Source organism: Oxyura jamaicensis, chromosome 19 (assembly GCF_011077185.1).
Source record: "Oxyura jamaicensis isolate SHBP4307 breed ruddy duck chromosome 19, BPBGC_Ojam_1.0, whole genome shotgun sequence".
Lineage (NCBI taxonomy): Eukaryota > Metazoa > Chordata > Aves > Anseriformes > Anatidae > Oxyura > Oxyura jamaicensis.
In genome coordinates, this window is record NC_048911.1 from 4,902,397 (window position 1) to 4,929,542 (window position 27,146).

Consider the following 27,146-nt stretch of genomic DNA (forward strand, 5'->3'; position numbering starts at 1 on the left):
TGCCAGCCAAATCCCGCAGCTGCTGCCTCTTCCCCGGGCCCCCTCCACGCAGGGAAGGCTGCGAGGCCGCAGCTCCTGCTGCCTGCCTGCCTCCTCGGGCTGAGCAGGGGGCGCGCGGGAGGGCAGGAAGCAAACTACAGAAACAGTGTTTTTATTCCAAGGGCAGGTATATTTAAATAATTTACAGTCATTGGAAAGCCTGAAAGGTTTTTTTTTTTTTTTTCCCATGATTAAATCACAAAGATGTTAAAATAAAAATAGTATTTAAAAAGTGAGCGTACACAGCGTGACGGAGGGGCTGGGCACAGGGGAGCCAGCGGCTGCAGGACCCAAGGGAGCCAGCAGGGCCCCGGCAGCTGTGACCCCAGAGCAGGTCTCTTCCAGTGGGGCCAGGAGCTGCCCCTTCCCCGAGGTGCTGGAGCAGAGGAGGGCAGCAGGGGAAGGAGAGGGGTGCCTGCGGGGTCCCAGCTGGGTGCTGGCTCTGCCTTTTCCTCAGAGCAGCCTCCTGCTGTCGTTTGGTGACGGCACTGGGGCAGCTCTGTGCCCGAAGCCGGCTGCCAGCCCCCGTGGCTCCAGTGCTAGAGGTGGCCAAACAGGGTGGGAGGGAGGCGAGGGCGGGTCGCTGCCCCACACCGTGCCCACACCAAACCCACAGCACAGGGCTGCCCGGCTCCTCCACCCCCTGCCACCCCCAGGCTGCTTGGCACGAGGAGTAAGGCAGCACCTCGTGTGCAGGAAGGAGCCCAGAGCTCCCCTGGTGCCACCCGTCCCTCCTGCCCAGCATCGGCTGTCACCAACCCCAAGGCGAACACCGGGGACAAAGCCCCAGCCACCCCCTGCCCCTCTCAACCCCTTCCGCCCCCTGGGACGCGCAGCCTGCCCTGGAGACGGCTGCAGCCCAGGAGGGGCTGGGGGTGACGCTGGGGTCGCTGTAGGCTGGGGACGAGGCAGTCGCCCACGGGCGCAGCGGGCAGGCAGGCACCTTCTGCCTCCCACAGGCCCGTTCCTGGGGACCCGTTCTCTCCCTGGCCCCACCAGCCCCGCTCTTAGCTCCAGACGTCCAAAGAGTAGCGGCCCTTAGTCATCAGTTTCTTTACATAGTCCGTGGCCTGGGACTGGCTCATGTTCCCATACTCAGCCACGATCTCGTAGAAAGTGTTCTGTACGTCCCGGGCCATGTTGCGGGCATCCCTGGAAAGGAGAAGACCGTGAGCGAGGTGGTGGCACGGAGCCACCAAGCCCTGGTTGTCTCTGAACGCCCAGATGTGGGGGGTTTGCTCAGCCCAGCACATTTAGCTGGCTGCACTTGGAGGTCCCTTCCCAGGACTTGTAACGCAGCAGCGGGTGAGTCCCACCCGTTTTCCAAAAAACAGGAACATTTTCCCCAAGGCCCCTCCCCGCCCCTCGACTCACCCACACACGTAGATGTGAGCATTGCCGTCGTTCACCAGCTTCCAGATGTTCTCCTTGTTCTTCTTTAGTAAGTGCTGCACGTAAACCTGGCAGGAAACAAGCAGGGGGGAGGTGAGAGGGGCAGAGCCCCCGTACCCCCAAGCGGTGTCACAGGCTGGGGTGAGGGAGGGGAAGCCAAGCCCATGCCCACAGCTCACCCACCCCACGCAGCCCCACGAGGCAGCAGAGGAGCTGGGGGTTCCCGTGACTGCCACGGCCGTTCCCTGACAGCAGGCTGCGTGTTTCCAGCCTTATTTTCCCCCTAGCACCATGGTGAGTGGCCCGGGGGGGGGGGGGACAGGAGCGATACCTTCTCAGCCTGGTCCCTGGAGAAGGCGACGTTGAGCTGGGTGAGGACGCCCTCCTGCTGGAAGCGGGCCAGCTCCTCGCGGTACAGGTAGTCCTCGCGCTCGCGGCGGCAGCCGTAGTACAGCACCGTCTCGCCCACCTCCTTGCCTGCGGGGTCACATGGCTCACGTCATCCCCCCGGCCCCCAGCAGCACCCCAGTCCTGCCACCCCCACCTCCCCCTGTCCAGCTCGCCCAGGAAAAATTAAGAAAAATTAAGCTCATTAGAAATGAGCTTAAGTGACCTGACTCTGGTTATCTGGGGAGGTGGTGGCAGGAGTCGAAGAACTGGCTTAGGTCTGTCTGCCCTTCAAACATCCTCTGCAGAAGAGCTCAAAGCATCCTTGTGCTACAACGAAGCGCTCAGCAGCTCTTCACCCAGCTCCGTGGCCTCTGCTTTGCTAGCCCCACGTCCCTGACCCGTCAGCGTGTGACCAGCACAAGCTGCTGGGCAGATGGAGGCGCTGGCCAGCCCCGCAGCGCAGTGCCCTGCGGCCTCGTGCCCGGGGAGGTTTCTGGGCGCTCACCTTGCTGTTTGAGCCAGGCCCGCTCCTGGATGAAGCCGATGAAGGGGGCTATGCCAGTCCCCGGTCCGATCATGATGACGGGCGTGCTGGGCTTGAAGGGCAGGCGGAACTGGGACTTCCTGACGTACATGGGCACCAGGGAGTTGCTCCCGTTCTCGTTGGGCACCTTGCTTTTGAGCCAGTTGGTGGCCACCCCTTTGTTCAGCCGCCCCGTCTTGGTCTCGTACTCCACCGTCACAGCGCAGATGTGGATGGCGTTGGGGTGAACCTGCGGGAAGGGGACGTCAGAGCCAGGCAGAGAGGGAGCCCCCACAGCTGGCTGCAACCTGGGACACCCCGATTCCCTCTGCAGACCCTAAACGGGGCAGGATAACCCCACTTCTCAGGCATGGAGGGACCGTGGTGCTGTGCTGCCAAAGCTCCAGTGCCTTCCCAGCACCCTTCGTCCCCGCTGGGAGCACGCTCACCTTGGAGGAGGAGGCGATGGAGTAGTAGCGGGCCTGCAGGCGGGGCAGGAGCTCACACAAGTGGTCGATGGGGGGGCGCAGCGAGGGCATGTCCTGCAGGATGGCCAGGATGTTCCTCCGGGCCTCCACCACCCAGCTGAGGTAGAGAGCCTGCGGGCGAGGAGGGCACGTGCACGGTGACTTCCCCACGCAGCCACCAAACACCCGCAGAGCTCCCTGCACGCAGTGCCCAGCAGCCCCACGTCCCTTCTGGTCCCCCTGCCAGCCCCAGTCCCGGCCCCAGTTCACCCCAGCAGCCTTGCTGGGAGGGTTCCAGCTCCCACCTTCCCCTCCGCAGTGGACGATGCCATTTTTCGGAGGCGCTCCTGCTCGCTGCTGTCGGTGGCGTACTGTGCCAGCTCGTAGAGCACGTTGGTGCGGGGCGGGTTGGTGATGTCCAGGTAGTACGTCAGGGCTGTGCGGTACGACGTGGGGCAGGGGAAGGGGTGTTTCTTATTGGATTCCTCTGGAGGAGACAAGAGGAAAGAGGATAAAAACAAGTCAGCAACTGCTTGTCGTTAAATTAGAGATTTCCCGCCAGTGCTACGTGCAGTACAGGAGTCGGACGCAGCAGGGGAGGAGAGAGAAGCCCCGGGGCTGAAGCAGCCTCTTGGCCAAAGCCCTGCTCCCATCGCGAAGCAGCTCCAGCACAGGGCAGCTCCGTCCCCAGGCAGCCGTCTCCTGGTTGCCCACTCTGCATTTCACAGGTGTCACCCCACGGGACACTGACCCGAAACATCCACGCGTGCTGCAGAGGGCGAGGGCTTGGCTCATCGCCCTGTTTTCCAGGGGCAGCAACGTTCAGGGCAGGGGCAGCAAGAGTGTGGCTGACCCAGCAACAGGCGACACGTCTTGCTCCCTGCCTACTGCCCCCAGGTACTTCATTGCCCCCCAATTTTTGTTCCCTGCCTCCCATGGAAGTCTCACTGCACAGACACCTCGGGAAGGCCAGGCGGAAGGCACAGCACGCCCTCAGCCTCGAGAACAGCCGTGCTCGGACCCTGGGGTCCAGGCAGAGGTGGGAGTAGTTTCTCAGGGCAAACATCCAGCAAACTGCCAGGCCCAGCAGGAGGGGGCTCTGCAGGGCTAATTTGCCTTCATGCTCTTAATGCCTCTACCAGACCTGCCCCCAGAAGCATCCTTCGGCCACGGACATCTGTGCTCACAGCCCCCTGGGGAGGTGAAGCACCAGCAGCCAAGGCTGGAGCCGTTCAGTTTAGCAAATTGAGAGCACCAAAAGGGACACGAACGAGGATACGAGGCCAGAGACTGGGACAGAGCTCCAGCAGTGCATTAAAGCCAGCCGCTCTCTGGAAACCAGGAGCCAGCTCCTAGGCTTCTGGGCCAGCAGCTCTGATGCCTGGAGGCAGGCTTCACCATCTCAGGAGCAAGATGGGCAGCAGCTGTAACCTCCCTCTTGCCAGAGGCCAGCTCCGCTGGGAACGCTGCCAGGAGAAGCTCTTTGAATCAGCACCGAGATGAGCTCTCCTCCAGCAGCTCCGTCCCCAGGGCTGTGCGTCCTCCAGGGACTCAATGCCAGCGTTTCAGGCTCCAAAGCTCCTCTCGAGCTCTGGGGCTGCAGCAGCAGAGGGATGCTCTGGTGGGCTGGTGCTCTGTGATTAGGAGCGTGCTGTTACGTAACTTGTTGTCGGATGGGCACACCGAGTGCATTTCACAACTGACCCACTTCGGCTGGCTCGCAGCAGGCTCTGTGCCACTGCCGCAAAATGGCTCCGCACTCGGAGCGGCCGCGGGATGTCCCTGATTGCCTTATGGGACCCGGAGGGGGTCTGACCTCTGCTCGGGTGGGAAGGACAAGAGGCCGTGGCAGAAGGAGAGCTCCTGATGCTCAGGGGCAATCCGTACTCACCGTCCAAGTTGTTCAGGGACATGATCGTATCCAGGTCCGTGCCCAGGATCTCGCCGATCTGATTCACCAGAGATGAGTCATTGGCCGGGTACACAGCCACGTGGTCCCCAGACTCGTACCTGGTACAAAAACAGGAAGAGAAGAGATGAAAATTGGCACTTCTCACCCACGCCAAGCCCGAGCTGCTCAGCTAGAGGACGAGCAGGCTGGTGCTCAGCAGGACAGCAGAGCTGAGCTGCTGCACAGCACCTGCAGGGTCGGGGACCCCAGAGCTGGCAGTCAGGGCAGCACAGGACCACTGGGGAATAATGGTTTTAAGAACCTAGTCTTTTACAGGGGAGCTCCAAGATAACAGCAGTTTTGCCACAGACTTCAGTGAGGCCAGACTTCCAGCAAGGACAGGCCAGCTCCCTGCCCCGTGCTTCCTCACAAGCACGCAGACGAATTTAAGCCAGCAAGAGGGCTGAAGAGCAGGGCTCTACCCTCCCTATGCTTGTACATCTAAGCCAAAGTGGGCACGAGCCATCCCCAGTTCCTGCCTCTCACAGTCCATCTGCCCCCTTGTTCTTTGGATGACCCCTAGAGAATCCCTGCAGCTGGGACTGCTCAGGTGGGATGGATGTGCAGCTACGGAGGGGCTCAGGGTGGTCAGCTACAGCCCAAAAAGTGGGAGAGAATCCTGATTTGGAGTACCTGATATGCAGTGCAGCAGCCAAGAGGGGGCAGTGTTAAGTTTTGGCTCCAAAAGGGGGGAGCAGCCTCCCACGGGCAGCTACCTGATTTTGGAGTTGGAGATGTCCAGCTCCAGGTGCATGAGGTGCCGCTCTCCACCCTCGTTCAGCTTACGGTTCTCTGTAACCACAGCCAGGAAGGGGTTCTTGGCATCAAATGGTCTGGAAGGAAAGATAAAGACCTCTGGGTTACTCTCCTGCAAGCTCACAGCACTGCTTTCATCCAGGAATGCCCCAGAGCAGGCTTCCACCATCTGAGCACAGGGCCTGGCTCTTGTTTCAAAGCACACCACAGCACGAAACAAATTACGATCCTGCTGCTACCCACACTGACAAAGAAAACAGATTATTTTCCTTCTAAGCACAGCCCAGCAGTCAACAGCTCCCACCCCATTAAGAACAAGTGATGCAACAGGGGATTAGAGGGAGTGTCACATCTCAAAGCGACATTTCAGGTTGGAATTCATTTACACAATTAATCTCCCCACAGCAATACTGCAAGCAGCCATCGTGCGTTAACTACTCCGGGGGACGAAAGGCTCCAGACTGACCTCAAGACAAATGCTGGGAACTTAGCAGCCAGAACAGCGCGTGTGAACACAGCCAACTTCTCAAACACCAATGATTCATTAACTGGGGAACCCCCAAGTGTCCCAGGGGACATCTGAGCCCACATCTCTTAGGCAAACATGCCCCACGGCTGTGCTGCCAAAACGACCCTGCCTGCACGGCCTGTGGTGTTAGAAACATCAAGAACACCAGCAGCCGAAGCCCGCCCCACGCACACCCCGCCTAGGGCAGTTTGGCACTCACGGCTTCTGGTTCTCGTAGCTCTTGAGACGGCCCATCTCACCCGTGTACACTTTGTTCATGTTCACGTCCGTGTGCACCACCAGCTCGTACTGGCGGATGCTGGAGAAAATGGGGAAAGAGGAAAAAAGTCAAGGAGCGACAAGGTACAACTTGACCCATCCCCTGCTTTGCTGGATTTGCTGCCACTTCCACCCCTCCATCCCTCCTGAGACATGAGCGAGCACGGAGATGATGCAGAAAGCCCCAACAGAAGGAACATCTGCTTCACTGGGAGTATCACCAAGCTAACAGCCACCCACGAAGGAACTAAACCCAGCACATTGACCCTTCAAAACAGAAATCCTGAGCTGCCTTTGAATTTGCCCCAGGACAGGCTCAGTCCGAAGAGCCCCACTCACTGATCTGCTCCGTGTGTGCCCTCCAGCCCGGAGGAGGTGGCAGCCCGCAGGAAGGGGGCAGTGGCTCTGGCCTGATAGCACAGCCACCGCTCAAAGGGGGTCGATCCCTCTGGCACCCATTAGCTGCTGCTCCGACACCCACCTGGACTCCTCTCCTGTGGCCTCCACCCCAAAGTGCTCGCACACGGCCGGCCAGAACTGCTCCCTCCAGGTGATGAAGTCCTCTTCCAGGCTAGGCAGGGCAAAAGAGAGGGTCAGTAATGCTGCCCATGAGAAAGCAGTGGGGAGTTCCCAGAGGAGCCATCTCAGATCCCTATGAACCTCCTCCTTCACCCTTTGCCCTTGGAGCCAGGCAGTTTTGGTACCTCCACATGCCCACAGATCAGCCTCAGAGCATCTTCAGGGCACGAAGTGGATGGGAGGGAACTCCTGCTGCACCAACCACCCCTCCCTTCGGGGCTCTGCCAAGGAGGGTTTTGTTATTCAGGCTCGGTCTTTGCCCATCTCAGCTCCCCCGTGCCCACTCCTGGCATTAAGTCGCCTTCCTACAAGGCAGGTTCCAACCTGGAAAGGTTTATTTTCCTAGATTCAGAGCCTCCCACACATGGCATAGCCCTCTAATTAAATCTTGCAGTCCTTGGAGGCAAAGCCACAGGCTGATGTAATTTCCACGGTTAAGCTCCGGCCAAAAAGGTGCTCGGGTGAGCACAGACAATCATTTCTGGACCTCTGAGTTGGACGAGTGCTGCCTTCTACCATAAAACAGCTCACAAAGAGATGGAGCCTGGCTCCTCCACGGGGCTGCAGGAACTTATCCATGGCTGGGATTTCAGGGGAGCTGCAGAAGGGCACAGGCAGAAGAGGCTGTGAAGTCTTGCAGAGAACACAGCTACGGTCCTTTAAAGCTGCTGGGGGATTTCCCCAGCTACAGGATCCCCTGGGATGCTCAAGGGATCCAGGGATCTGACTGGTCTCTGTAGGAGAGAGACCAGACACACACTCAGGGACGTGAGCTACCACAACTAGCCCTAAGGAGTTAATTTCTGTCTTAGCAGTAGATCCAACCCCCTGCCAAGGTCCCTTCCACGATGCTTTAGCCAGCTCAGACCGACCCTAAAGCCCAGCCACTCACTTGCCATCATCGTCTCCCAGCCCAAGTTCAAAGATGCGCTGAGCTCCAAGCTCCTCCAGTCTCTTGTCCACGTACTTCCCCATGGCATTGAAGTGTTCGTACGTCTTGTTCCCCAGCCCAAAGACCTGGAAGAGAATGCTGATAAGCACAGAGAAGCAAGGACGGGATTTCCCCCAGCCAGCCAGCGTCCTCTGGCCAGCAGCGGGCAAAGGATGATGAAATAAGAACACAGAAGACAGACAGCAGTAACTCTCCTAGGCCCCTAGCAGCTACCTGTGAACTTTTTGAGTTGCAATCTACCCCTGGCTTTGCCCAGGAGAGTGCCTGGTCAGCTGGCAGCTCTGCTCTAAGCCTGGCCTGGGGCACAGCGAGGGGATGTGCACGCAGGAGCTGCCCGTGCCAGCTCCTCCAGGGGCCTGTAAGAGCTGGACTGCCAGCAGACCACTTGCTGTCCCTCCCCTCCCACAAACCGCCCAGCGAATGCTTCCTGCCTGCTTTGTCCGGAGCAGCTTAACGTCTCCAGCAGAGGATTTTCCCCTCGTTTGCAATTGTGATGCAGCCCAAGGAACTTGGCTGGGGTTTAGGTGAGGTGGCTGTATCTCAGCCAGTTATTCAGCTCGGCACAGGAAAAGAGCCACGCACTCCTCCGAGTGATTTAATTTGTGGGAGAAGATCTGGCCAAGGGCTGCTCAATTAGCTTCTGAACAGCAGCAGCAGCCTGTAACTCATTTACAGACCTTACATTCGATGTCTGCTGGGCTGTTTGCGGCAAGACATCGCCAGCGAACCCTCGTGATTTAGGGAGTGGAGAGAGCGCTCCAACAGCTGCGTTTAAAGCCCCCAGATACGTGTTTGCAAAGATCTGTGCAGCTCAGAGACAATAGGGACCGCATCCAGAAGAGGCGCACGAGGCACAGACATCATGTTGTGCCTTTACCCAAGCCACGTGCAAGCACAGTGGAGGGCTTTTGACTTTCCTGCCCAAATGCAGCAGAAACTGGAACGAAGCGACTCACAGTGGAGGGGTTTTTGACTTTCCTATCCAGCCAAATGCAGCAGAAACTGGGACGAAGCGACTTACTGCGAAGCGGAGACCCGACAAGTCAGCGTCCGCCTCCTGCAGCCAGTCGTAGAAGTCCTGGGCATTGTCCGTGGGGTCGCCCTCCCCGTAAGTGGCCATGCAGAACACGGCCAGGGACTTATCGATCTCGGAGAGGCGGCTCAGGTCCGACTGCAACAAAGCAAAGAATAAATCTCTCCGAGGATCCCACAACAGGGTTATCGGGCAAACCTGCTCCTACAGCACAGCCACAGCCCGGGTGCACAGAGCAGCACCACGTCAAACAACTAATTGCAACAGGGGCTGGGGAAAAGCCAAAGCCACCTGAAATGGCAAGGGAAATAAAGCTAACCACACCCTCACCGGGCTGAAATCAATACCTTTACCCCACTAGAGAAGCGATTGGGTTTTCTATCTAGGCTGTAAGGGACAGGATTGTTGCTTCGTCTAGAGAACAACCCCGGTATCAGTGCCTCTGTGCCGGACTGCTGCAGTATGGGAACAACGCTAACTACAGAGCGAACACGGAGCGGGTTTCGTGCTGCCATCAGATGACTTAAGGCTCCCAAACACCCCCGGCTACCCTTCTTTTTCAGACATGTTGCAGAGTTCACCCCAAATCCATAGACTGACAAGGACCGAGCCCACCTCAGCATCTCTCAGGCTCATCCAATTTCCTTTGCTCCTCTAAGTACCACCGCTGAAAGCGCAGCAGTCCCTTGGCCACGTTTTCTTTGCTTTTTGGGGGCGACTGGACGGACATGATCTACCCCGAGGCCGTGTTCGTGTCTTAGTTACCAAGTCATACTCCTCTGGGTCCGCCGCCATGCCGCGGAGGCCGTAGCGGTGAGCGTCCTTGGAGAGGCGATTGGCAAACTCCTCCGCCGTGCCCGTCTGGGAGCCATAGAAAACCACGATGTTTCGTCCCTGGAGAGAAGAAGGAATCCCCGTTAAAGGGCGATTACTCATCTGGCAAAGGCGCAGAGGAAGTGCTGCTCGTCAGGCACAACGGGAACGCCTGGGACCGGGAGCCGTGCGGCTGGGAGGAGCCTGCGTTTGTCCAGGAGCTGCCGCCAGGTTTGTGGCAGAAGACTCAAAGCTCAGCTGTTAGCAGGAATATCACTGTCATCTCCGAGGTGACTCGGGTCAGGCTAAAACCAAAGCAAAGAACAAACCCTCGAGGTTTGTTCTCAGCCTCGAGGCTGCGCGGTGACTCCTGGACACAGGGAACTCCCTGGGTGAGGGCAGCTTTGCCAAAGCTTTGGGGAAGTGCCCAGACACAGGAGCTCCTGCTCTGCAGCAAGCCAGCTGCTCTGATGTAAAATGGAAAACGTATCCAGCCCTTGCTTTTCCCCCTGCTTCCTCTTGCGTGCAGTCCAGCCGTAAAAAGCTGCCAGCTGTGTGTGCAGTTCCCATCTCAGAGCGAGCCAGGTTCGGGGAGCCAACCCCAGAGACACACAGCTGGCAGCCAGCAGCTTTGAAGTCCCTGCCATTTCCCTCCTGACTTCCATTTCATGTTACGTTTCTTTTTTTTCCTTGCATCAAATTGTCACTTTAATTTTCTCTCTCTAAGAGCAACCTCAGACTGCTCGAGCTGCTCCTGCCTCCCCACGCAGCCCGTCTCCGGATGCTCGCTGCAGCAGACGCGTCTGGGTGCAAACAGGTCCCCCGTGCTGGCAGTCCCCGGGGGAAAGGGGACGCCACGAGCTCCGTCATCCTCCCAGCACAGCGAGCATGCAGGCAGCTTACCGTCTTCTTCATCTTCTCAATGAAGCTGCTGTCTCTCGGTGAGGATGGTCTGAAAGACAGGAGGAATTCCCGTTTAGATGAGCCAGTCGCACATTCTTTAGGGTCAGGGATAAGCAAGCAGGGAAAAAAGAGGTCCCCAACCTGTATCAGATCTCAGGAAGGCTTCCAAAGTAGGGAGATTCCCCATCAAACGTGAGTTCAGCCTGCCCTAGGGCTGTCCATCGCTCAGCTCGGCTGCAGGGCGGTTTCTCTGCACACAGCCACGGAGCAGAGGAAAAGCGAGCTGCTAGCAAGAGCCCAGGAGCTCAGCCCTGGGCAGCAGGGAACTTTAACTCTGAAAATTGTCCCTTAACTGCTGGGCAGGTTGTGGGGACCTCACAGAGCGGGGATTTGAGCGGATGCCTTCAGATGAACCGCGGGGGCTAAGTCACGGTGCGAGAGGAGGGAAGGGAGAGCTCCCTGCCTCCCCTCCTGCACAGCAGGCAGGCTTCGCTTCTGAGCCATGCCCCCAGGGGCGGGTTCTCCAAGCTTGAAGTCACACAAGGCTAAAAACCAGCTGTTCTGACCTCAAAACAGACCTTCCCAGAGCGTGCCAGACATGAGTCCCAGAGCTGGGAGCCCCACGGACGCACAGAGGCTCCGCGGCGGATCGGAGCCTCTGGCAAGGCGACCGCTGCCCTTCGAGGTCCCACGGTGCTCGTTCCTACACCAGGGCTCCCGTCCCCAGCACAGAGGGCACGGAGGTGGCTTTGTCTGGTTTGAAAGAAGGATGAACCACACCGGTGTCAGGATCACCCAGGCAGAATTTCACTCAGCTACGGCTTCCCTGCTAGGTGGGATGCCAAGAGAACCCGTCTTAAGCGCATTCACGGGCTTTTAGGGTCACAGCAGGAGAGCAACCCGGCCCTGGTGGAAGCAGGGCACCCCCCAGCACACGTGGCTGCACCAGGTCAGCCACCGGAGCCTCTGCAAGGCAGGAGGACAAGTGCCAGGAGCTCACTTGCTGCCCGGAGCTTCGGTAGCGTGGAAGAGGGGAACGCGGGACCCGTTCCCATTTCTCTTTCACAATGGAAGAATGCAAGGCTGGGTCTCCTGTGGGAAGAGAGAAGCCTCCAGGCTAAAAACAAATGGTTTTGGCTCCGGCCCATGTGAGAATGTGCAGAGCTCACTAAGAGTTTCCTAAACCCCGCGGCCCAGAGGGGGGGATCCGCACGGGTGTGCGCAGCCTCTCGCAGAGCGCACGCAGGGAGCAGCCGGGTGGGGGGCGTCCAACCCAGCACGCCCCCGAGCATCCCCTTCCACCCCAACCCCACAAGGAGCTCCGTAACCTGGCCCCACAGCTCCCAGCACTTACATTCCCATACAGCGTGCGTGAAAGATGGGTGAATGCTGCCCAAAAAGCTTCCCAGAGAGGCTGTGCTCCCAGGAGAGCCGCTTTGTGCCCCCGTTCGGCCTTCCCGTGCCGTCATTTGTACCCTGCTGGGGACAGGGCCAGGGGAGGCATCTCCCAGAGAGCAGTCCCAGCCCTGCCCCCGGTGCCCCCAGGACCCAGGCTCCGTGAGCTGCCCCCCACGTGCCCCACGGCCCCCTCCCACGACTCGGCTCTCCCTTAGCTCCTGGCTCGCGGGTGCGTCCCTTTGGTTGACTGCCCCCTGGAAATGAGACCCAGTTAAAAACAGCTGTTGGGTCAGCAGCTCAACAGAACGCTTTGAGAGGAAAGAGGGAAAAAAATAATGAGTTTGGGATCTTTTCAGTCAGCTCCCTTTAGAAGAGGAAAGGGCACGCATGGAGCTGGTCTGCTTTCAAAGGAGGCGAACCCGCACCAAGGGGCTGTGGCGGAGCAGTCTGCGGCTCGGGCACAGAAGCAGCGAGTTTGGCTTCTGCAAAAAAGAGCTACAGGACTCCCTGAAACCGCTTCATCATGACAGCTTGAAAATCCAAGCACAGATCCTGAAGGCAGAAAGGACGCTCGCTTTCATGACTTGGGAAACAAAAAGAAAATGTAGGAGAAAATCACGTTTTTAGCACCGACCGCTCTTAGAGTTTGACAGCTCGGGGTGGTGTTGGTAGGAGTTAGAAAAAGCGAGGGGTGGAGGAGAGGGGAGTAGCTCCGTTAGCTCAGTGTGTACAGGCTGCCCGCCCTCGGTGAGAGCCCGCAGCCCAAAGAGCTCCCTTTCAGTTTGATTTCAGGAGAGGAGGAAATTACCGGCGGCTCAGCAACATTACCAAAGCCTCAGCTTCATCAAGCCTCGGTCTCGGTTCAGCTCAACACCTTTCCTTCCGAGAGCCCCCTCACCTGCCCTGCCTACTGAAGGCACACACAGACCTCAAAGCGAGACCAGCCCGGACACCAACTGCTCTGGCCCGGGCACCACCGCCGGGACCTCCTGGCAGCGACGTGCCTCCCGGCACAGCTCTCCCTGCTCTCTCCTCCTGCCCAAGCAGGAGGCACGCAGCTCCCCGGGGGCAGCGGGAGCTCCCCCCGACCCGAGCCATCCCCTGTGTGGGGCAGCCGAACTCACCTGGCCACGGCCGCCTCTTCTCCTGGCACCGAATACGCGCATCCCATGGCGAGGGCGCAGGCAAACAAAGAGTCCCGGGGCGGCCGTGCCTGCAGGGGGAAGCGCTGGGGGAAGGCTCTAACTTAGCTCCTTAGCAGAGACTCGGGGACAGGCCTCTCCATTCCGCTCCCCGTGGGCGCTGAAGCCAAGCGGCAGCCTTTTGTTAAGGAGAAGAGAGGCGGCGCAGAAGGTCCCGGGCGTGGGTCATAGCGGGAGCGCGGTGCCGGGCGCGAGGCTCGGGGAGGTCCCGAGCGGATCCGCGCGGCCCCGAGCTGCAGCAACATCTGGCAGCAGGGGCAGCGAGGAATTAGGAGCGGGGAACCAGACCTCCCAGGATTCCCCGCAGCGCTCGTCCCTCTCCCGTCCCCGTGGAGCGGAGGGAGGGAGGGGGGGGGGACAGGACACAAAACCCTCCTCCGGCCCCGTTACCTTGGCAACTGTTTGTATCCAGCTGCTTCTAGATATAAAAAAAAAAAAGTCAGGGTCGCAGCTGAATGAAACGGTTCCAGGCACGGCGTGAGCAGGGCAGTGGCACGCCGGGGGTGGCCCCGAGGAGTTTGTTGTCCTCGGGGTCCCGTTCAATGAAATCAGAGGTGGTCGCTGCCCCTAACGCAAGCAGGCAGCAGAGAGCTCATCAGGCCGAGAAGTTGGAGCGATTCCTGCGACAGGAAACCGGACGAGCACCAGGGAACGAGTCCGTGTGTAGCTGCAGAGCTGAGATAAGCCCATTTCTGCCCCAAAACAACGTCAAAGACGAGGGGGAGGAGGAGGAGGGAGGGCTGACACCAAGCGCGCCCATCGGGGTCTCGCCCGCGGCTCCCCGGGGGAACAATCTGTGCACAGCAGGGAGGGAGGAAATCCGTGATTGAGAAACAGGCAGAGGTGGCCTGGCCGAGGGAAAAAAATAGGAAAACGAGCGCACGCCCCAGAAATGTCACCGAGAGGGAGCGCAGGCACCCTCGCCGTGGCTGCACGGGGAGCAGGAGCTGCTCTCCCCGGGGCCATCTGCAGAGCAGGCGGCCGGGAACGCGCCGGTGGCTTCAATTAATTCTGAAAATGGTCAGAACGTAAGAAACCCTCAGTGGCAGCCCTCCAGGCTGCCCCACGTGCGTCACACAGCACAGGTACGTGACGGCTTGAGTGAAGGGAACTTGTACGTGGTCCCAGCTCTGTCCCCTCTCTGGGACCCGAGACACGGCAGCAGAGCGAGGACGTGGTTGTGCCCAGCGCAGGCAGGCCGGCGGGGCCCCAGGGAGTGAATCCAACCCAGATGCCATCCAGAACAGGGGCCTTGGTGCATCTCTCCTTCCACAGTCAGCAGCATCGGCATCTTCTTTCTGCCTTGGCTTGTTTTGAGGCATGCGGGCAGCTCCCAAAAGCCCCAGGAGGGCACCACGGTGCCACAACCCATGTGCGCGCCGGAGCCTCTGCTTGCGCTCTCACCCTGCAGCACACCCACGAAGGCAGCACCCCTCACGACGCATCTGAATCGCTTCTCAACCCTTTGGTCCTCCGATCTCTCAAGGCTGAAGCTGGGGGCTAAAGGGCCACGACAGAAACCAGCCCCCAGTGCTGCCAGATAAGGCAGTTCGGGGCATTTTGGCGAGTCGAGGCGCAGCTGCAGGGGAAGTGCTGAAGCAAAGCAGCACCTCCGAAGGCCAAGGTTCTCCACGTCAGCCTGAGACGGCCCCTGCCAAGGGCTCCTCTGCCTCCGGGGGTCCAGGCCAGCCTCCCTGCCCCGCAGGGCTGCCCCTGCCTCCCCCGGGCCTGCCGTGCCCCACGGTGACCTGCTTTCCTGATCTGCTTGCTCAACAGCAAGGAAACCCCACCCCGGACTCCAGGACGATGGAGGGAAGGAAATCCAAGATTATTTTCCCCAACTCACTTCCCTCCCAGACCCAAACGTGCCATGAAATAACACTGCCAAAGCTGCAGGGAGCCGCTGTCCCCTTCCCAGAGGACGGATGTGCCATCACCCAGACGTGCCCGCCAGCCTTCCAGCCTGGCTGTCGGGGGCACAAGGTGCTGTTCCTCCCCAGCCTCTCACAAGCAGCAGCCGCACCCAGCCGTTTGCCACGCAGAAGGCAGCGCAGCGTGGGCAAACCCACCGGGCAGTCCCCGAGAAATGCCCACGGGTCGGGGTCCCGCAGCACGAAGGGGCAGGAAGAAACAAACGCCTGGGGCGGCTGGCGAGCTCCTCCGCAGCGCCACTTCTCTGCGAGGTCACGGCAGCCTCGGGAAGAGCTGCGTGTGCTGGTGGGGTGGTCGTGAGGACAGCCAGGACGGGAGCTCCTCGAGGTGATCGGGATCTAACTCCTAGCTGCCGGTGCCGTTCCCGCAGCCAGCTCAGCTCCCCTCGCACCGTGGCCGTGCCCATCGCCGTCTCAGATCCGCACGCACACATCCACACGTTCTTGCAGGCATGAGAGGGAAAGCATTTCACTGATTCAACAAACCAAATTCCCAAGATAAGGCTGGGAATAATTCACTGATAGCTGCTATCAGCCTCGCACACACCTGTTTGCACGCAGCAGCTCTGCCACGTGGTGCTGCCGCCAGGGACGCTTCTTCCAAACCCTTTCCAGCCAGGAAACGTGCACCAGCGTGTGTGCAGCCTGCCTTACAGCTTACGTGAGTCGTGTGCTGCTCTTCCCGTCATCCAGGGACTTCAGAGAAGACCTGGCAGCCCAGGCCTGCCTTCAGAGGGCTCTGCCCAGCAGCCAGAGCAATCATGATCTGACCGAGGTGGAAACGAGGAGACCAAACCTGCCCCTTGGCTGACTCGCGATACCCACGCTGAGCCATGAGCCCGGCAACCTGAAAGGAGCACAACCCAGCACGGGAGCTACAGAAGCCGAGAAGAGATAAGAGATGAGAGGCCCACAACCTCTTGCTGTGCCCACACGGGGTAAGAGGAATACGAAATGCCTCGGCTCGTGCTGCAGTGCCCTGGCTCATCACCAAACGTCCCCATCTGAGCGGTCCACGGACAGTTCCTGCCCCTACTTCTGTCCGCACCGGGCTGCAACCCCCGAGCTTTTGCTGGAGTATTTTGAAACGAAGGACTGAGAAGTATTTCTTACCAGAGCAGTGCCCCGTGGAGAAAATCCCCCTTCACGCAGGACACCTCGCTGGTGCAGCCGGGTGTGTAAAATCGTGAAGCTACTGCGAGCGTCCGGCCCTGCCCCTCGCGGCTGCACGGCCACCCACCCACCCGGGGGACCTGCAGCGAGCCTGTGCCCAGCGTTACGGACACGGAGGACTCACCTTAGACACGAGGTCAGCAAAGCTAACTCTCTGCTGCAGGGTTTCAAGCTTGTACTTACTGTTCTATCCACGCAAGGACCGCTGCGCCAGCGGGAAAGAGGAGTGGGCTAAAAAGCCCAGCGAGAAACCCGATGCTGAGTTTTGCATGTGTCAGCTGAAGAGCTAACCTCCCCCAGACCCCCACCAACGCAGCTCGCGCCTGGCCCTAAACCCTTCGGGGCAGACAGGGTGGAACAAGGACCTCTCCCTGTCCAAACCCAGCCTCCCGCTGCTGCAGAGGCCAGGCAGCAAAGCCAAGCACGTTTCCTAAGAGCTGCCAAGCAGCTCGTGCCCAGAAACCATCTCCCAGTTCCCAAGGCCCTATTTCTTCTTCTGACAGCTAAGAGTAGATAAGATTTCCTACAGAGGAAACCTGCTTAAGAACAAATTTGTCTTTCTCCAGATTTATCTAACTATGACTTATCAGAAAATGAAGAGAACAGCCAAAGCAATCCCGGAGCATTTTGAAGTGCAGCCAGGGGACTTTAAAGCCTTTTCTCGCCTTGCTTGGTGAGACAAATTACTGATCTGAGCCACAGCGCAGGGTAAGAGAACTGGAGCTTGGTTCTTCCACGGGGATTTCAGCATTGTGGAGCAAACGCACAGCTCAAAAAGACCCCTAACCACATCTGGAAACCCCACAGAACCCAGCTAAGCCTCTTCCTGGAGCCTTCGAGGACCCGCCAGCAGCACAAAATCCTCCCACCCCTCCGACAGGAGGAGTCCCATGGGAAAGCCACCCGTCCCTGGCAGGGTCAGGGCGATTTCTTAGACGGCAACGCGAGAGAACCGCTAAGAGGAGGACTTTCCCTCTCCTGCCTTCTCCACCAGCTCCTACAGCAGGGTGTGAGTCCTGGTGGCAGCTCTGTGGGGTCAGGGCGTGATGGGAAACACGGCAACAAGCAGAGCGAAAGGCTGGAAATCCCATCTCAGCGCCCCCCAGACACAGAACGCAGCCCTCTGCTCCCAGCAGCCTGCCACCCCAGGCCCCGGGGAGGACTGGGACAAGCGCTCCAGGAAACCTGAGCAGGGACGGGGAAGCGAGAGGGACTTCGTGGCCAGAAAGCCATAAGCAAGACCGAAAGCCGCCGCCACCCCCGAGATGTTACTTACACTGTCTGGATTTTGGGGAGCTCGGGGATCTCCTCCTTCTTCTTGCGGAAGAAGAACCAGTAGGTGAGAAGCCCGGTGATGAGGGAGATGAGGAACACGTCGGTCATGCTGAAGAAGGAGTCCTGCAGTACGCTGCCCTCGGGAGGCGCGATCGTCGCTTCCACGCCTGCGTCCCCCATGGCGATCAGAGAGGCTGGAAGCAGAGAGAAATAAATATCTGAACGCCTGCAGGGGCACACGGAACAGCACAGAGCTAAAGGCGGTTGGGAACGCGCTTTCCCACTACACGTTCAGCTTCAGCACTGCTGAAGCCCTCATTTAACGGATCCGTTCATGACTCCCTTTCCCCATTCCTTCCGCATCCCAGAAGAGATGAAGGCGACCAACCCGTGCCAGCAGCCCTCAGGACAGCCACCGCCACCCTGGGGACACCTCCCAGGGTGTTCCTCGCCCTCACTCTCTCCCAGCAGCCTGGCAGGACCAAGCAGAGCCCTCCCAGCCCCAAACCACCCCGCGCAGCCCCGCCACGGGCCGAGGCTTCTGCTGCAGGGTCACCAGCGGGAAACCAAGGCACAGCCATGCCCACGGCCATGCCCAAGGCGTGCAGCGACACGTCCCCAGCCCTCGAGTCCCCCACGGCCTCGTCCTCCCCCCCCCCCAAGCCACCCATCGCTCCCCCCCTGCCCTGCCAGGCTCTGACCTCCCCTGCCCGCGGCGCAGGGAGCAGGATTATCTTCCGGGCGCGCAAGGGCACACTCTGTCCAGGCAAACAGATAATTAACTCAAAACTCGATTCGTGGGGGCAAAGTGACTCTTCTCGGGCTTGGGCAGCCCGCCAAGCCGGGAGGGAGACCATGGACATTTGAACTCGCACGCAGGAGTGACTCAGAGCCACGGGAGAGGACGTGGCAGGGCAGGAGAGGAGAGTTAACCTGCTGGGCATGCCAGTGCCCCAAGGAGAGAAGCTCCCGAGTGGTTTTCCCAAAGGACTGAAGGAAAAGCAGCAAACACCAAGCTGTGCCTGGGCTGGGAGGAAGCGTAAGGTTATTGCATCGAGGAACTGGGAAGGAAGGAGAAGGTGGTGCTTAGGGGGCAGGAGGGGGACGGGGGAAGGTCTTGGAAGAGGAAGGCAGGAGGCCGGGAGGAAGAGAAGGCTCTTTGGCCCCGTTCTCCTTGCGTGTACGCCGCTGCCAGGTGCTGACCCCGGTCTAAAACTCCAGCCATGCCAGAGGACCCCAGACTTGCAGAAGCACACCCCGGGGCAGGACGGCTGGTGCGGAGCATCCTGCCCGGTGGGATGTGAGGTCAGGCTGCCATCACGGGTGGGACCCCAGGCATTTCTGCAGCCCAACAGGTTCCCAGCCCCACAAGAAGTTTAATTTAGTGAGGAGCCTGGCACATGGCACCCCCAAAGGCAGTAACGGCACTGCACTGCTCCCCATTTGCCAGTGGGCTCGCGGAGACGTCGCGGAGCAGGGGGTGGGAAGAAAAATGTGAGCAATGCGGCTGCAGACGAGCAGAATGCCGGTTTCTCTCCATCGGGCAGGTCACCCTGTCCTCCCTCCCTCGGAGAGAGGCTGCATCTCAGAGCCAAGCGAGGGCCGGCTTTGTTTCTGCCCAGCCGTAGACTAAACCTCCAGGCCAAGCCTCGGCGAGGGAGCCCCGCTGCCAGCAGCTCCCCGCAGGCTCCCTCCTCTCCTCCTCCCCGTTCGCTCCCAGCACGCCGCCGAGGAGCTGCCCCAGCCGCTGGCACCGAGGGAGGAGAAGTGTTAGAAGGGTTAGGAGGGTTACCCCTTCACTGCCTCCCCTCCCGAGGAACCCCAAAGTTCTCACTGCAAGCTCTCCTCCTCCTCCTCGCCGCCCCGGCTCATCTGTAGGAAGAGCTCAGACGGAAAGGCAGCCGCCCCCTCGCGCGCAGCCTGGGTTCCCGCTCAGCGCTCGGGTTGCTTTTTATGTCTTCGAGCAGAAAAAAATCCGCGGGGGCTTCCCCAGGGAACCTCGGCGGCTGCTCACACGCAGGAAACCCCCAGCCCTTCTGCGGGGAGCCCAAGCAGGCTGCCTGGAGAAACACCTCGGAGCCTCCCCGATGCTTTTTTTCAGGACACACCGCCACGGCCAGCTCCCCTCGGGGAGGCTGTGGCCAGGCCGGCACGTTTACCCCCAGCAAGAGCCTGTCTTCAGCCCCCTTTCCTGGACAAGGCCCTTCCCCCAGCACGAGCCCACCGCTAGTTCTCCCCTGCCCCAAGAACGTCCGTCTGTCCTGATCGCAAAGCCATCCCGGGGGGCAGAGATGTCCCGTGGTGGCGGGAGGAGGACTTAGGAGACCGCAGACCTGGAAGGGAGCAGAGCGCAGCTCAGCACCGGTACCTGCAGCAGCCTCGGGTCTCTGCCCCGCAGAAGTCAGAGGCACGAGCATGACACAAGGGTTTGCTTAGGTCTGGCGGAATAAAGGCAGGGGGTGTGGAATTAGACTTCACTTCTTTTTAAAGGTTGTCCTAACGGGAACGGCTCGTTTGGCCCACTTCACCCAGCACAGGAAGGTTATTGCTCAGCCTGACTCAGCCGTAGCGAGCTGGCTCTGACCATGACTCTCCAGAAGCTCACAGCGTTTAATTTTAATGCTCGCCCGTTCCTAACCTGCAGGGAAAGGAAAGCCGGCCCTCACTTGGATCTCAGCCTCTGGAAGGACCCTGCCAGCATCAGCATTTCTGGGTTTTTAAACAAGGGGGAAAGAAATGCACGATGCACGAGTTCCCCTTCCACCAGTTTCAAGGACAGCTCTTTCATCCCCAGTGCTTCTTGTGCTCTCAGCCAAGACAAGGCAGATGTTCGGTCTCTTCCCACTTGGATTTCCTGATGCGGGTTTATGCTCCCAGGACCCGTCTCAGCTGGGACGCGAGTCAGCAACCCCCCAGGAGTTGTTATTCTCCCTCTCTCGCACAGGGCTGAGGGCAGCATTGGGTGATTGGCCCCACGGGGCAGGCACAGCCCCGGGGCCGGGCGCGGGGGCTGGTAGGTTTCCCTTCCCACCACACGGACGGACGCTTCTGAGGGTCGCAGACCGCTCGTGTTATCTTCTGGAGACCGAAAAGCCTCAGCCCGGCCGCTAACTCAGCTATTTGTGCAGGAAGCTGGCTCTTCATGAGCTGAAACGCACTTACGTAACGCTTGGGATGCCCTCCCAGCACCTCAGGACGTGGTTTCCTGGCCCCAGGCTGCAGCCCAGTGACTCCTGCCCCAGAGTCCGCCTCCCGCACCGCTGAGCCTACTGACGCGGGCGGCTCAGCTTCTGGGGGTTTTCTGGGCCAAGGCGAGCGGCAGAGCCCCCTTGGACGCTCGGGGAGAGAACAAAGGTGAGAAGTGCAGCAGGAGCTCTGTAACGCACGCACGCTAGGACCGGCGACAGCCGGCTCGAAGGAGATGGCACGCGGTGGCATCAGCCACCGACCTGGTGCTCACGGGCGCTCCTGGTGCCAGGCCCCACGCGGGGGCAGGCAGCTGAGCCTGTCCCAGCACACAGCGAGCTCCGGGCTGTCCCAGGACGCCGGGGCAGGTCCGAAGCCTGAAGCACGCCTGAAGGAGCCAGCTCGCTGCGTGCCTCACAGCCCCACGGCCAACACGAGCCCCCAGCGCCCCATCCTGCCCCGCTCACCGGCACACCCAGCGAGGCCACTCACCGCAGGACTGCTTCCCCACTTGCTACGCTCAGGAACGTTCTCAATTCACCACCACATCGAACCGCGACACCCTCAGAGAGCCCCCGGCTCGCTCAGACCAGCTCTCCCCACGCTGGGCTCCCGGCAAAAGCCGTGCCAGGGGCACGAACGGAGCCGTGCCAGGGGAGGCGGCTCGGCACGGCGCTCCTCTCGCTTCCTGCGGCCGCATGACGACCCTCGTGCCACTGACTCAGCACATATTTCGCTTCAGCACACAAAGCAGAAGCTCAGCTCTCACGATTCTAGCGCTGGGAGCTCCGCGCCGGGGATGTCAGCGTGCCCCGGGAACATCCTCGCTGTCTCATGGTGACCGTTCTCATAAGGCACCGTGGAGAGGAAGCCTTAAAAAAAGCCCCCAGCTTTAAACCAGAGATCAGCTCAGCACGGCACAGCCCCAGAAAAGAGCTTGGTGGCCGAGGGGAGACCCCGGGTGGAAACGAGCAGCCAGAGCCCGTGGAAAGCCCTCCTCTTGGCACAGCAGCGACCTGCAGCCTGGGCGTCAGGAGCACCAGCAGAACGGGGAGACCGTCACAGGAGCTTAACGTAAAGCCCCGTTAAATCCTCCGGGAGGGAAAATCAAAGGGCTCGAGGGCAGCTCACAGCCGCTGAGCCCCTGCACGCAGCCGGGGGATGGATGAGGCAGGAGGAACTTGCTTACCAGCAAGAAGGCGGTCTTGTGACAGGGGAGGGCTGCCCGCTCTCACCCACGGGACACCAGCAGGCTTCTGAAGGGTCGGCAAGAAGTCCTGCGGACACGAGTCCACGGGGAAGGAGTCAAACAGGAACAGAGACGGCCTGTGGCGGAGGTTCTGCTCAGGCTCCTGCGCACCGAACACCCCTGCAGCGAGGACTTCCCTGCGTGTGGTACGAGGTCTTTGGGGCAAAAATGTAACTTCTCTCGTCCCTCTTCTGTAGAAATGCAACTAATTAAAAGTAAGGGATTCTGCTTGCATCGGCCCGTGCCCGTTATTGGCCTCAGCAAGACTCAGATTTGTTCTTCTTCCCCGTCCTTCGTAGGGAAAAGAGAGCTGGAAAGAACGGTGGTCCTTCCCGAAAGGGAAGCAGACCTCGGAGGTGGGGGTTCAGGCCCAGGTTACTGAACAGCCCCCGGGTTAGCTGCTCCCCTGCACCTCCGCCTCACAGCGATGGCGTTTCCCCCAGAAAAAGCCCATCCTTCATCCTCCCACCACGTCTCACGCAGTACCCGGGAAGGTGCCTCCCCAGGGGCCGCTCCAGCCTAAACCCGGGGGGGGGGGGGGGGTTTAAGCCCCCCGTCAGGGTCAGAGACACGCACACAGCTCGGAGGTTTTCTGAGACGGAACGAACAAATCCTTCTTGCCGTGCAAGGTCGCTTCTAAGCGGGCCTTGACACACCGGCCCAGACATCGGCAGGATTTCTATTTCAGGCACGAGACAGATGCGGAGCGTGCGTCGGGCAGTCGGGAGGCGAAACGCGGCGTTATCCGAGCTCGCTGTCACCCTGGGGCTTTCTCTGGCCGATGGGTCCCGGCCAAGGACAGCAGAGCAGCCCTGAAAGCCAGGAAGAGAACAAGAGGAGCGGTTCTGCACCCCGGCCCTAGGGCTATGGCACGGTGGGGCCAGGCAGCGAGCGCAGGACGCTGCAGCAGGGGACTGGAGGCATTATCCCTTCCCTCCCCCAGGAACAAGCCCCGTCTCCCAGCCCCTGCACAAGGACGGGAGGCACCTCACCGGCTCAGGCACCTGCACGCCGCCTGGCAGGAGCCGGCGCAGAAAAACAAGCATGCAGGACAGGAAAAGAAGCCTGCAGGATCAGGGGATAAACAAAACCTGAGACGGGCGGGTAAACCGAACTCCCCCGCTGACTAATCCCCGCTCCCCAAGCCTTCCCTCCCAGGGCGCCGTGCCGCACGGGCACGCTTTGAACGAGGAACAAGGGCCTCAGCGCTGCCGGCACCGAGAAGCTGGGACAAGACTGCCGGAGCTGCGGGTCACCCCCCTGCCAAATGCCACGGGCGCTCCTCAACCAAACCAGCTGCTCAGAGAGCTGCGCTGCTGAACGCCAGGAGCACCACTGACGCTTGTATTTGACGTGGTTCAGCTCCTGCCTGCTGAAAATGAGTCTGTGATGGGAAGGAGGCCGCTCCCGAGCACCACGTCCCCTTCTGCGGGTGTTGTACCCGACGCTGCTAAAGCCGGAGGTTCAGTGAGACCTCTCCTCCTCCAAACCAGCCGCTGGCTCACCCCGTGCCCACGCTACACGAGGGTGCGGGACGAGACGGGACTTTACCCGTGGCCCCTGCTGGAGGGGAGCCCCAGGGACGGGGCTGGTGGCTGCAGACCCTGACCTCGTCCGCCAGGAGAGCGGGGATGACAAAAGCCTCCAGCGCTGCTCTCGTCCGGGAGGTTTGCTCTGAGACAAACGGCTGGATGAGCGTCAGAGGGACGTGGTAAAACAGATCCAGCAAAGGTTTGAGGTCCGTAAAGACCTCTGATCGGAACGGTTTGAGGGGTTATTTATTCACTTAGGCAAAGAAAAGTTAAGAAAACCCAGTGCTGTCCGTACAGAACCCAAACGTTTTGTGCTCCCCTCTGTAGGGTGGAAAAGGCAGCGTTCCCCTGGGGGTGTGGAGGCATTCAGACACGGCGTGCCCGCCTCCTGCACTGCTGGGAGGGAAGATGTTACCGCACGGCCCTCGTACGAGGCCGTGTCACCGCCAGCCCCGCGGCAGCGCCGCACGAGAGCTGCCGTCCCGGCCCCAGAGGCAGGTTTCACACCTGGTTTGGGCACTAAGGGCACGCAGGACCCTTCATCCCTCCCTGCCTGGCACAAGGACAAAGAGGAGCCGGGCAGGGGAATGCGCGGGGCAAGGGCTGAAAGGCGATCTCACGCTGTAAGAGCCACAGCCCCCCCCCGACGCCCCCCCTCCAGCACAGGCAGCGCAAGCAGAAGACACTCGACACGCCGTTGTTCCTTCCCTCCGCACGCCCGGCTGCTCCTCGTACCTCAAGTTGTACACACAGCCCCGTTACACAAGCACGGCTTGCACAATCCTCACGGGCATTTTATCAGCTTCCTCCTCCGAAGCCTGGAGCTCGCTCGGACCCAGAGGTGCCACGAAGCCACGGGAGCCGGCCAGCAGCCACGTTTCCCAAGCAGCCACTCAGCAGGATCCAGCGGAGCAGCCGGTGCCACCAAGGCAGACCTGCCAACCCCTGAGCTGCTTACCGGACCCTCACAGCCGCCTGGCACAGGCGGAGAGATTTTCCAAGGAGGAAAAGCCAGCCCCGTCTTTAATTCTGATCCTGCCCATCCCCTAGTCTGTACGGTGAAAGGAAAATCAAGTAACCCTGCTTGGTTCCTTGCGAAGGAACAACTGCGGGCACAGAAGTGGCCGCTAGCTAAGCAGGAAGGCTTCGGTAAGCTGCCACCAGCGATCCGATTCAGCCGCCCTTTGGACCGGTGGCCTCAGAGAAGCCACCAGAGCTCTGGGCACTCCTGCCCCGCTCTTTGAGGGCTCTGAGCGCCAGGCAGCCCCCAGCTGACTCCGACGTTTGCTTGGGGCGAAGCGGCGAGGGATTACAAGCAGCCCGCCGTTGTTTGCTCCGTTCTGTGAGATCCCAGGCTCCCCAGAAACCGATCCCGGCAGGCGCGCGCCGGGCACCGCGGAGCTCCGGCCTCACGCCCAGCAGCGTCTCGGCGCTCGGATCCACCGATCGCGTTGGGAAAGCGCCTGATGCAAATTCCGCGAACCGCGCCGGTAAAGGGAGCAGGGCTCACGTCAGGCAGCGGCACAAAGTTCAGTGCCACCAGAGGTAACCGCCGGCTGCTTTGCTCCTACAGGAGGGAGGAGGGACGGGGAGGAGGTGGCAGGAGCACGGGCCTGAGCAGGGAAGTCTTTCGCCCCAGTTCAGCACGGAGCAAGCGTTCTCTTTGCTGCATCTCAGCAAAGGAGAGAGCGGAGATCTGACGAGATCTCAGCCCGCACGGCTCCACCTCTGCTGCAGGTGAACCGGGCAAGGAACCCCCTGCCCCCGGCTCGTGCTGCCAGCCACCCCCCCAGCACCCAGAGGGGCTCCCCCCGACCTGCGGGCTCCGAAGAAACGCGTTACCTCGCTCCCACCGCTCCGCGAGCAGGCGCTGACGGCGCCCACGAGCTCCAGCACGGAGGGCAGCGAGCAGCACCCAACGCCTCCCTCGAGAGCAGGGAAGGAGAGCGGGTCAGGCGGCCCCGCGGAGCTCCTGCAGCTGCTCTGGAAGAAAGCAAAGTGAAGCTGCAGAAAGCACTCACTTGCTCAACCCCGCGCAGGCACCACCCCGCGGATTACTGATTGAACGGGAGGCGGCTGCGAAGCGATGACAGAGCAAGAGACTTCCCTCCGAGATCCACTGCAAGAGATTGTAACGAGAGATTTACGAGCAGAGCAGGGCTCTGGGTAAGCGGCAAGCCAGCTGCGTGAGGGCAGCTCCTCCTTCCTGCCCGCCCCGCACCCCCGTTGTTCTCCAAGGCTTTTACGCCGCAGGATCAGGAGCAAGTGCCCGGCGGTGCCAGCCGTCCTCCCGGGGTGCTGCTTTTTCCTCCCTGCCTTTTCCCAGCGCTGCGCGAAAGCGTCCTGCACACGCAGCCCTCGCGCGGCACCACGTCCACGTGCAGGACTCCGGAACGAGGCGCCGAGTCGTGCGCAGCCCGGAGCCCAGCAGTCACCCAACAGAAGGACACGGCTGAAGGCAAACCGAGCGCTGGGCCAACACGAGGTGCTCCGGGGGGTGGCTCACCTGCGATGCCAACACCATTACCGGCAGCAGGTGGATTTACAGGAGCGCCCTGCCTGGCACAACAGGCCGTCGGGATTCCTCAGAGACCTACGGCACGGCAAAGGACGGCACGCTCCCCTCCAGCTCCTCGCTGCGGCCCCCATAAAGCCCAGACTGGGGGCTGAGGTGCCCCCACCACACCGGCACCGTTTTACTTTCGGGATTTGGAAGCAGAGACCTGCTCCTTTGCAGTTTTCTGACTTCTCACCACGATGCGCTGCTGCTTTTTAAAAACAGCCGAAGTAAAATCCCATTTTGTTTTCCCAGGCAGATCAGGCAGGAACCCGAAGGGACGCCGTCCTCCTCCGAATCGTTACCCACCCTTACCGAGCAAACCCTTACCCATCGCTACCTGCCTTCCTCCCCCGAAGGCTGACCCAGGGCAAGGCGGCGCCGAGCACTGCTGGGCCCAAGGAGGCTCCGGGCTGCGCTGGCTCCCAGGGGACTTCCTAACACCGGTCCCTGTTCGCTAACGAGCAGGAGCAGGACCAGGAGCCTTCCTCCTCTCCCGCTCAGCATTCCCGAACACGGGGGCTTTCCGTTATTTCCCCCGTTCCCCAGGGGCACGACTCCACTTTGGAAAGATCCCGTCCAGAAGGGGAGCGAGCAGCCTCCTGGCGCCCAGACGCTCACGAAGGCGGACGGGAGGCAGCACAGCCCCGCACTCGGCAGAGGGTTTTGGGGCTGCGCCGGGGGTAACCGGCTGCAGGAAGGGGTCCCTGGAGGCTTTCAGGGAACAGCAGCCCCTCGGAGGGGGGAGCCAGGCGGGGGGGGAACCCACTGAGGGGAGCCCCCCAATAACAGGGCCCCGTGGCCCCAGGCACCCCAGTAATGGGGCCCCACTCACCCCAGGCCCCCCCAGTAATGGGAACCCATCGCCTCAGGAACCCCAAATAATGGGGTCCCACTCACCCCAAGCCCCCCCAGTAACGGGGCCTTCCTCGCCCCAAGCCCCCCCACACCGGGCCCCTGCTCACCCCAGCCCCCCAGTAACAGGGCCCCGCTCACCCCACGCCCCCCCACAGCGGGACCCCGCTCACCCCACACCTACAATCAGCAGCCCCCCCCCC

At 60.7% G+C, this 27,146-nt stretch overlaps 1 protein-coding gene across 5 annotated transcripts; it reads right to left on the bottom strand.

The window, feature by feature from the left end:
- Nucleotides 1-695: 695 nt before the first annotated feature.
- LOC118176338 (NADPH--cytochrome P450 reductase) lies at nt 696-26,278 on the bottom strand. Of its 5 annotated transcripts, none has more exons than XM_035343282.1 (16): nt 26,255-26,278; nt 17,566-17,758; nt 10,586-10,634; nt 9,635-9,763; nt 8,858-9,007; nt 7,777-7,901; nt 6,787-6,876; nt 6,247-6,345; nt 5,479-5,595; nt 4,703-4,821; nt 3,117-3,298; nt 2,794-2,943; nt 2,327-2,594; nt 1,763-1,908; nt 1,414-1,499; nt 696-1,191 (listed from the first exon to the last, which is right to left on the bottom strand). In XM_035343282.1, exons 2-16 carry the CDS (start codon nt 17,742-17,744, stop codon nt 1,047-1,049), a joined length of 2,034 nt encoding a protein of 677 aa, XP_035199173.1. In that variant the 5' UTR covers nt 17,745-17,758; nt 26,255-26,278; the 3' UTR covers nt 696-1,046. The 5 variants fall into 5 exon arrangements, with proteins under 5 accessions (XP_035199173.1, XP_035199172.1, XP_035199174.1 ...); XM_035343281.1 differs by lacking the exon at nt 26,255-26,278 and adding an exon at nt 25,553-25,682; XM_035343283.1 differs by lacking the exon at nt 26,255-26,278 and adding an exon at nt 21,341-21,361.
- Nucleotides 26,279-27,146: the final 868 nt, after the last annotated feature.

Bases quoted from the DNA above. Each gene is read 5' to 3' on its own strand.
- LOC118176338 (XM_035343282.1), bottom strand. From the start codon at position 17,744: ATGGGGGACGCAGGCGTGGAAGCGACGATCGCGCCTCCCGAGGGCAGC. The intron at 2,944-3,116 runs GTGGGAGCTGGA...CCTCGCCCGCAG, and splicing joins CGTCCACTGCGGAGGGGAAG to GCTCTCTACCTCAGCTGGGT. The intron at 1,909-2,326 runs GTGAGCGCCCAG...GTGACCCCGCAG, and splicing joins GGCCTGGCTCAAACAGCAAG to GCAAGGAGGTGGGCGAGACG.